General features: G+C 40.5%; 1 protein-coding gene across 1 annotated transcript; it reads right to left on the bottom strand.

Moving 5' to 3' along the window:
• Window positions 1–4,300: 4,300 nt before the first annotated feature.
• Window positions 4,301–5,239, bottom strand: LOC116909578 (olfactory receptor 1468-like). Its single transcript, XM_032913199.1, has one exon. It carries the CDS (start codon window positions 5,237–5,239, stop codon window positions 4,301–4,303), a length of 939 nt encoding a protein of 312 aa, XP_032769090.1.
• Between the last annotated feature and the right edge of the window lie 4,892 nt (window positions 5,240–10,131).

Here is a 10,131-nt window from a genome sequence, read left to right as displayed (position 1 = left end):
GTAAAATTATGATAAGGATAAAAAAGATCAAAAACTCAGGTGACAGAATATGCTGTCGAGGATGTGGAGAAAGAAGAACACTCCTCCATTGTTGGTGGGACTGCAAGCTGCTACAACTACTCTAAAAATCAATCTCGCACTTGCTCAGAAAATTGGACATAGTGCTACCCAAGGACCCAGTTATACCACTCCTGGGCAAATACCCAAAAGATGCTCCAACATATAGCAGGACATATGCTTCACTATGTTCATAGCAGCTGTATTTATATTAAGCAGAAGCTGGAAAGAACCCAGATTTCCTTTAGCAGAGGAATGGATACAGAAAATGTTATACATTTATACAATGGATTACTACTCAGCTCTTAAAACCAAGACTCCATGAAATTCTTAGGCAAATGAAAAGAACTAGAAAACATCATCCTGAGTCAGGTAACCCAGTCACAAAAGAACATACATGGTATGCACTCACTGATTAGTGGATATTAGCCCCAAAGCTCAGAATACCCAAGATACAATTTACAGATCACACAAAGCTCAAGAAGAAGGATGACCAACGTGTAGATGCTTCAGTCCTTCTTTGAAGGGGGAACAACATACTTATAGGAGGAAATACAGAGGCAAAGTATGGAGCAAGGACTGAAGGAAAGGCCATTCAGAGACTGCCCTACCTGGAGAGCAATCCTATACACAATCACTGAACCCAGACACTATTGCAGGTTCCAAGGAGTGAATGCTGACAGGAGCCTAATATACCTGTTTTCTGAGAGTCTCTGCCAGAGCATGACAAATACAAGGTGGGTGCTTACAGCCAACCCCATTGGACTAAGAATGGGGTCCCCAATGCAGAAGTTAGAGAAAGGACTGAGGTAGCTGAGGGTGTTTGCAACCCCATAGGAGGAACAACAATATCAACCAACCAGAACTCCTAGGGATTAAACCACCAACCAAAGAGTACCCAGGGAGTGACCCATGGCTCCAGCTGCATATGGAGCAGAGGATGGCCTTGTCAAACATCAGTCAGAAGAGAGGCCTTTGGTCCTGTGAAGGCTTGATTCCCCCAGTGTAGGGGAATGCCTGGGCATGGAGATGGGAGGGAGTGGGTGAGTCAGTGATGAAGTGGCTTCATAGAAACAGGGGAAGGTGGGATGGTGCAGGGGATTGCTGGAAGGGAAACTGGGAAAGGGATAATATTTGAAATGTAAATAAAGAAATTATCCAATAAAAGAAAACAAAGGGTTTTTGTTGTACAGACTTTATTTCTTGATTTTCAAAAAAAAAACATTAGTTAAGTAAAATTGGCTATAATCAATTACTGGAGGCATTAGAGGTCAGTAAGTGGGTTTTGAACTATGTGGTCTGGAGGGAGGAGAGAGAGAGAGAGAGAGAGAGAGAGAGAGGAGAGAGAGAGAGAGAGAGAGAGAGGAGGATGGGGAGAGATGGGGAGGAGAGGAGGTAGCCACCATGAGTGGAGATGGAATGTGAACACATGGCCAAGAAAAACAAGTATCTGGAGTATGCCTTTGGAAGATAGTCAGGACAGTAGATAGAAGTGTTGATTAAGGCTTTCCCTCCAGTAATTGTCAAAGCTAAATAAAATAACCATAGTCTGAGTCTCATTTATTTGTAAGCTAATCAGGGATAAGTTTAAATTGGTTGTCCTACACAGCATAGTTTCCAAGTACTGTAAAATATCTACCTAAGGAACATTATAGGCAAAATAATGAGAATATAAAAGACAATGCTAAAAGCTATTTTTTTCTAATTCCTGCTTTCCCCCCATGGTTTTGTGACTATAACCTTTAAATGACTACTGGCTAATAATTTCAAAAAAGAAACATGGCACAGATAACACCACTATGCAAGAGGATCTCAGAAATTTCTTGAGGGTGAGGACAGGCCAGAAAAGGTAACACAGAAATAAAAAGAGAAGGGGAAGTTAAATAATGAACTGATCTAAAATATAATGTAGTAAGAACAGTAGGAGACATTTGAAAAAAGTTGTGTTTGAGATATTTGGATGCTATGGAGCATCATCCTAGGATTATGATATATTACTCACTCATATTTAAGTATTATACTGCAGCCAACACAGAAATTTGGATAAAATAAATAATCTTGGAAAAATTGGGAATCAGTCTATCTGAAGACTTAGCTATACCATCCTTGTGTAGATACTAAAAAGTTGCCAATTTTATTTCAAGGACACTTGCTCAAACATATTTATGGTAGCTTTCTTCATACTATCTAAATACTGGAAACAATCTGGATATCTCTTATCTGAAAAATGGATGAAGTAAATACAGCGTATTTATTTGATATTACTCAACCATTAAAACAAAACAACTTACTCAGAGTGAGTGAGGTAACGCAGTCATAAATGAACACACATGGTATACCCTCATTGATAAGTGAGTATTAGTCCAAAAGCTTGGAAAAAATTCACAGATCATATGAAGCCCAAGAAGAAGGAAGACCAAAATGTGGATGTTTCATTCCTTCTTATAAGGGAGAACAAAACACTTATAGGAGGAAATACAGCAACAAAGAGTGAAGCAAGGACTGAAGAAAAGGTTATCCAGAGTCTACCCAACCTAGGGATCCATCACATATGCAGCCACCAAACCCAGCCACTATTTCTGATGACAAGAAGTGCTTGCTGATAGGAGCCTGATATGGTTAAACTGGTGACATGCAGGTATAGGAACATGAGGAGTCAGGTAGGAGAGAAGAGATGGAGGGAGAGTGTGTGGGAAGAGATAGCTGGAATTGGGGGTATTTTGGAAGTGGTGTAGAAACAGTGCAGTGGAAATGTCCTGCAACCTATGATGGCGACCCTATTGAGGACTCCTGCTAATGGGAGCTACAGAGTCTGAAGAGACTTCCTTTTCTACCAAGACAAGGATCCCAGTGGTGGTATTTTATTCCATTTAGTTAAGTTGTTTGCTTAGGAGTTCCCATAAAGCTCCCTAAATAACCAAGGCTGATATAGGACAGAGGTTAGTTCTCTGATAACTGACAATTGACCCCCATTGTTGAGGACAACATCCACATGTCTCATGGAACACAGAGTCCGAGCTACTGTGGGCTTGGAGCCTTCACCCCTACATTCTAATCTCTTTGGTTCAGGAAGGTACTCTGCAGACTTTGTAAAGTGAAACATGAACACCTACCCAGCCACAAAACCTACAATCTGTCCTGCCTGCAAGTCATGATGGAACACCGGTGGTGCAGAACTTGTGGGAATGTCCAACTTACATTTGGTTTAACTTGAGCCCATTCTACAACAAGGAGTCCATGCTATACCTTGCATGGATAGCCAGAAACAAGGGATTGGATTGCCCAGAAACCTAGGGTAGAACTAACCAGAATAAGTGAAAAAACTCAATGAAATAATTTCTAATTCTACTATAATCATAAATCGGTGCCTTGTCCAGTCATCATCAGAGAGGCTTCAGTAACTAAGATTATTGAGAGAGAGAGAGAGAGAGAGAGAGAGAGAGAGAGAGAGAGAGAGAGAGAGAGAGAGACTAAGCAAGAGATCTCCATCAGTCTTGTCCCTTGGAGGTCAGTGAGCCCCACATCAAAGGGAAGTAAAGACCACAAATCACAGGGAATGGAGGACACCAGAAGAACATGGCCCACCTAATCAACTAAGCAGGGACCACACATCTCATTGAGACTAAATTGCAAGTATCAGGCCTGTGTGGATCTGTACCAGGTCCTCTGAGTTTATGTTAGGACTGATAAATTGTTGGTTTTGTCATTATTTTATGGATCCCTAACAGTGTGAACAGATCTACTAGACTCTTCTCTTGCTCTTGAATCCTTTGCTACAACAGGGCTGCATTTTCTAGCCTCAAGGCTTTCACTTTTTTATTATGTATAGTTTCCTCCTATTTGGCTGCCATGTCTTGGAGGTTCATTCTTTTGTGAGAAAAAATGGAGAAGGAGTAGATATGAGGAGGATGTCAGTGTGAGAAGTTAGGAGGAGTTTTAGGAGGGGAAACTATGGTTGGGGTATGTTGTATAAGAAGAATATCTTTTCTATAAAAAGAATGTAAGTAATGTATATCTGATAAAACAGTGGCTGTCACCTAATGCCTTTCTAGAATAATCTATGCAAGACAGAGGAGGCATCACAGAGTCACTAATGTCCCTGTCTCTAACTTTAGAAATGTACCTTTTTTTTAGTAGAAATATTATGTAGTAGATTCTTGCATCCCATTATAGGGATACACTTAGTAATATTAATATCAATATATTTACAAGATGAATTTAAGTAAAAATCCCAGTGTTGCCATTATAAAGAGATTTTCTTCTTGAAAAGAACTCTTATCAGTGCATCTTTCATATCTCTGTTTCTCAGGGTGTAGATGAAGGGGTTCAGCATGGGAGTCACAACTGTGTACATAAGGGCCATTCCAGTCTCCTTCGCTGTCGAGATATTAGATGATGGACAAAAGTACAGACCAATAATTGTCCCATAGAACAATGAGACCACAGACAAGTGGGAGCCACAGGTGGAGAAAACCTTGTGGATTACCCTAGTAGAAGAAATCCTTAAGATTGAGGAGACAATTTGTATATAGGATACAATGATGAGTAAGAATGAGGTGACACTGACAAGCCCTCCCAAGATAAATACTGTTAATTCATTAATATAAATGTCAGAGCAGGCCAACTTAAGCAGGGCAGTTATGTCACAGAAAAAGTGGCGGATTAAGTTATCCTCACAGAATGACAGTCTAGTCAAGAGTAGGGTATGCAACAGGGAGTATAATACAGTAAATACCCAGGAGAGTACTACTAGACACACACAGAGATTGGGACTCATGATGCTGGAATATTGAAGGGGTAAACAGATGGCCACATAGCGGTCATAGGCCAAGACTACAAGAAGGAAGATCTCCAGGCTTCCAAAAAGCAGGAAAAAGTACATTTGTGTCAGACAACCCACATAGGTGATTGATGTATCCTGGCTTTGCATGTTCTGCAGCAACTTGGGCATCGTGACAGAGGAAAAGCAGAGGTCAGAGAAGGATAAGTTGCTGAGAAACAAGTACATCGGTGTGTGGAGATGGGAATCCAGGTGAATGAGGATGATGGTGATGAGGTTCCCCAGGACAGTGGTGAGGTACATGGCAAGTAACAGGGCATAGAACAGTTGCTGGTGCTCTGGGGGCATGGGCAGTCCCAATAGGAGGAATTGGGTGATGGCAGTTTGGTTGTTCATTACCATTCTTCCTCTCCAGTTTCCTAATGAGGAAATATCACTATCTCTTGAAACTCAAAATAAAAATAATCATATATCTAGGATATATATTCTACAACAATAAATCTGACAGTCCTCATAGTAATTATAATCTCAAACCTCAAATATCTATAATCAATACAATCATTGATACTTTTCTTCACTTTTTAAAACTAGGTGTTTTCTTAATTAAACTGCCTTCATACATTATCCACAGTCTCTTCCCAATTCTCCTCTGATTTCATCTATTCCTTTCTGTGAGCTTATATAAATATATGAGGACAGCATCTTGTCTTTATTGGGACACAGAAGCAGACTTCGTGTTCTCATGACTCCCGAACCTTCTCTTCTCCTTCATCATGCTTCCTCTACACTGTGGCATTTTAACAGAGGAATCCCTTCACATATTTTATGATTTATTTTCAGATTACCACTGTTGCTCCGAGAATAAGCACAAAGCTGCCATCAGGGACACAAAGCTGTCTCACTTCACAGGTGCAAGTGTTACATGTTATCTGGTCTCACATGCTTTTCTCTTATCATTTGGTGTTAGAGTCAATCTCTCTGCCTCCTGCCCTTTAGAGTTGTGCCTCCTCTTGCCTATAACTTCCTCCCCTCTGTGTCCCTTTCACTTGCTTAATCATCCCTTATGTCAGGTCTATTCCATTTTACATACTCAGATAAATTTATTCTGTCTCTCTGTACAAAGTGAGATATCTAGACATGTTCCCTAGAATCCTATACATATCAGATACACTTAAGACTTTGGTCACATCTTTAACTATATTCCAATCAATTGTAAACTATGCAGAAATGATCACATATGCCTTAATACCATTTGGTTGTTTTCAGTAGTTCTTAATCTCCAACTAGAGCCAGCATCTGTCATAATGCAGCCTATATCATTGTCACATGTATGCACACATGTATACACATTCACACACAGGCATTCACACACACATGCATAAACACATTCACACATGAATATTAACCTGTGATTCTGAACAACCCTGAGAAATAAATCTATCCTGCATCTCAGAGTTGACAGAACAGGAGAAATATCAAGAGATCTAAGTAAGTTTCTCTGAAATGCTACAACCAAGTCTGACTTTTTGCAGCTTCCCAGATTTACAGAATTTGATCCGGCTGAATTCAAAGTTTACATAATTAGACATTGTAGATTGGTAATACAGAGAGGGGACCCATGTGTGAAAAAAGACTCACCACTTAAAAAGATGATCTCCTTATGTATCCAAAATTGCTTCAAACATGTAACACTCCTAACTCTCACCTTGAGGATGGGGATGACAGGCATGTGTTCATGCCCAGTTTCTGGTTCTCATCTAAAGGAAAACTGCCTTTGTGTTAGGTAAGCGTGTGTGCAGAGATCAGAAGTCAGAAAAATCACCATCAGCTACTACAACTGATGGGCTAATGGACTTCATAACCTTCTTTAGATGTCAAGCCCATGTTTCTCAAATGAAACAACACATAAAAATCCCAAGAGATATATTTCTAACACTGAGTATAACAGAACATCATCTTAAATTCTGTAGAATAACTGACTTTGAGTAGGAATTTTTGTTAATTTAAATGAACACTCATATGATATTAATATCATGCTTGATGGACTACATTTAGGTGCAACTGCATACAATACCAGTAAAACAAATTTGTGAGCTTGTACAAATAAAATTAATCATCACCTTGGCTAGAATGCTAGTTCAGAGTTTGTTTAGATCCCACTGGTGAAAGTGTAATAAACAACCCTTCAAAAGTATAGCACTGAACTCCAACTCACAGTGATGCTCTTGTTTTGAAATGGTAGAATATTGAGAGAAAAATACATGAAGAGAAATTGTAATGAACCCATGAATATAGTTTTGGCAGACAGAGAAAAGAAGAATGTTATCATACCTGAAAACTTCTGTATACACTGGAAATTCTTGTGAATTCACAGTACAATTATTTTTGTGAATGTATTCAGCTCTGCTGAAGCTGAGTCATACATTCTGGTTCATGATCCCAGTCCATTTTATTTGCAGGTGCAGGATTTATCTGTACTTATCACCTATCTGAATTATCACTACTCACACCGTCTCCTGCCATCCCTCGGCATTAGTATCCCTGCATCTCAGAGGGGTCCAGATCCAGAGTAACTCATTAAAGACATAGTAATTATCCAGGGCTTTTCTAGGACCAATTTACCTCAGGGATCTATAGTGGATACCAATTATAGTCACCAATCACTATTTCCTACACATAGGGGAAAGTAGAATTTAAAGGACAACAGCCAATAGAACAAAGAAACAAATAGCAAAAGCAGAGCAAAACAAGAATGAAAGGATGCATACTCATCTCTTCAGATACTGAACAAGGCTTCTGTTGCCTAGAGCCCAAGATGTTATGGGGAAAGTGAAGATACAAATCCATGTTATCAGGAGTTATTCTGATTATTAATGACTCAATGTGTCTTATGCACACACACATAAAACTTTGCATAAGAAGTCATCAGTAGTTTTTATATTTTTGGTTGTGAGCCTAGTATTTAATAGCAAAGTCATGTCTCCTGCCCTCCCAGCAGTACTTTTTTTTTTATCTTTATTAACTTGAGTATTTCTTATTTACATTTCAGTTGTTATTCCCCTTCTCGGTTTCCTAACTCCTCGCCCCTAACTCCTCCCCCTCCCCTTCTATATGGACTTCCTCTCCCCGGATACAGAAAATATGGTACACCTACACAATGGTTTACTACTCAGGTATTAAAAATAATGGCTTCATGACATTCATAGGCAAATGGATGGAACTAGAAAACATCATCCTGAGTGAAGTAACCCAATCTCAAAAAAAAAAAATACACATGGTAGGCACTCACTGATAAGTGTATATTAGCCCATAGTTCAGAATATCCAGTAAACAATTCACAGACCACATGAAGCTCAAGAAGAAGGATGACCAAGTGTGGATGCTTCAGTCCTTCTCAAGGGGAGATCAATAATGTCCATAGGAGGAACTATGGGACAAAGTTAGGAGCAGAGACTGAAGGAATGGTCATTCAGAGCCTGCCCCACCTGGGGATCCAGCCCATGTACATACAGCCACCAAACCCAGATGATATTGCTAATCCCAAGAAGTACATGCTTACAGAAGCCAGATATAGCCGTCCCCTGAGAGGCTCTGCCAGATCATGACAATACATAAGCGAATGCTTGCAGCCAACCATTGAACTGCGTTGTGGTCCCCAATGGGGGAATTTGAGAAAGTATTGAAGGAGCTGAAGGGGTTTGCAACTCCATAAGAACAATACCAACCGACCTGAGCTCCCAGGGACTAAACCACCACCCAAAGATTATGCTTGAACAGTCTGTCTCCAGCAGTAATATGTAGCAGAGGATGACTTTGTTGGGCACTAATGGGAGGAAGAACTCTTGGTCCTGCCAAGACTCGATCCCCCATTGTAAGGGAATGTCAGGGCAGGAGGTGGGAAGGGGTGGGTAGTTGGGTCGGGGCACACCGTCATAGAAGAAGCGGGATGGGAATGGGATAAGGGGCTCATGCACTGGTAAAGGGAATAACATTTGAAATGTAAAGAAAAAAATATTCAATACAAATACAAAACAGAACAAAAAAAACATACCAACAAACAAAACCCCCATGACCTCCGGAAATTCTTAGGCAAACGGATGGAGCTTGAAATTATCCTCCTGAGTGAGGTAACCCAATCATAAAGGAACACATATGGTAAAAAGAAAAAAGGAGGAGGATTTTTACCTTCAATTTCTATGAGGAAACCCAGGGTAAGTATAATAGCCTCTGTTGTTTGGGTGTCTATTGGATCCAACAACTAGAAGGGAGTTTTCTTACCTCTGGCACTGGGACTTTTGTTAGGCAGTCTGTGGTCTTTGTGAGGATCATTATCATACTATGTCACATAGTGTATCCCCAGTAAAGTATATACACAGTCATGTATAATATTCATATTTGTACATATTTATATGTAAACATCTGTGCCCCATTCTCCCAGAAAATAACTTGCTGGTTGATGTCATTACACAGGTGAAGGCAGACAAGATAAAATGAGGCCTGTCATTGGACATAAAGGAAGCAAGGCAGGAACAGAGGTTTTATAAGGCAGGGAGGAGTGATGGGGCAGAGCAAGGATGAGGAGCTGGGAGCACATGGCATCAGATATTCAGATTCCTCTCTGCACATAATATAGGCTGTTATGACTATTTTAAGAGATGGGTGTGTACAGGATTTTGTGTTGTCTAGATGGGCAAATTATATCTTATCCATTGGATCAGAGGTTATTGTGTGGTGTGTTCTTTCCTGTAGTGACTTAATTGAGCCCACAGCAAGAGAGCCTGGAGATAGGCGGTCTCTGTATAAAAACGGTGTGACAGCAAGCCACCTTGGGAACTAGGTGGGTAGAGAGATTGCTGCTGGTCTCAATGTGTAGCCATCAGCAGTGTGAGATGGGATGGAGCTTAGCAGACCAGATGCTTTGCTGACTGAGATAAAAATATCCCGCAGATGCTATGTGGCCCTACGGTGCCAGCACTAGCACAGGAGAGAAGAAAATATTTTTTATTTTTACCACAACAATAACTGACACCAAATCTTGGTGTCATTTCAGGTTCAAGGGGAACCCTTTTTCATGACTGATAGGTGTGGCCTTGTTGGAGGAAGTGTGTCACTGTGGGGGTGGGCTTGGAGACCCTCCTCCTAGGTGCCTGAGGATGCTCAGTTCTCTTCCTGGCTTCCTTTGTATGAAGATGTAGAACTCTCAGCTCCTCCTGCACCATGTCTGCCTGAATGCAGCCATGCTCCTGCCTTGATGATAATGGACTGAATCTCTAAACCTGTAGGCCAGCCCCAAT

The sequence above is a fragment of the Rattus rattus genome, chromosome 9 (assembly GCF_011064425.1).
Source record: "Rattus rattus isolate New Zealand chromosome 9, Rrattus_CSIRO_v1, whole genome shotgun sequence".
NCBI lineage: Eukaryota > Metazoa > Chordata > Mammalia > Rodentia > Muridae > Rattus > Rattus rattus.
The sequence above is the reverse complement of the archived record's forward strand: the minus strand, read 5'-3'. Positions and strand labels throughout refer to the sequence as shown.

What these genes read in the sequence shown, in the direction of transcription:
- LOC116909578 (XM_032913199.1), bottom strand. Translation starts at nt 5,239, where the DNA reads ATGGTAATGAACAACCAAACTGCCATCACCCAATTCCTCCTATTGGGA.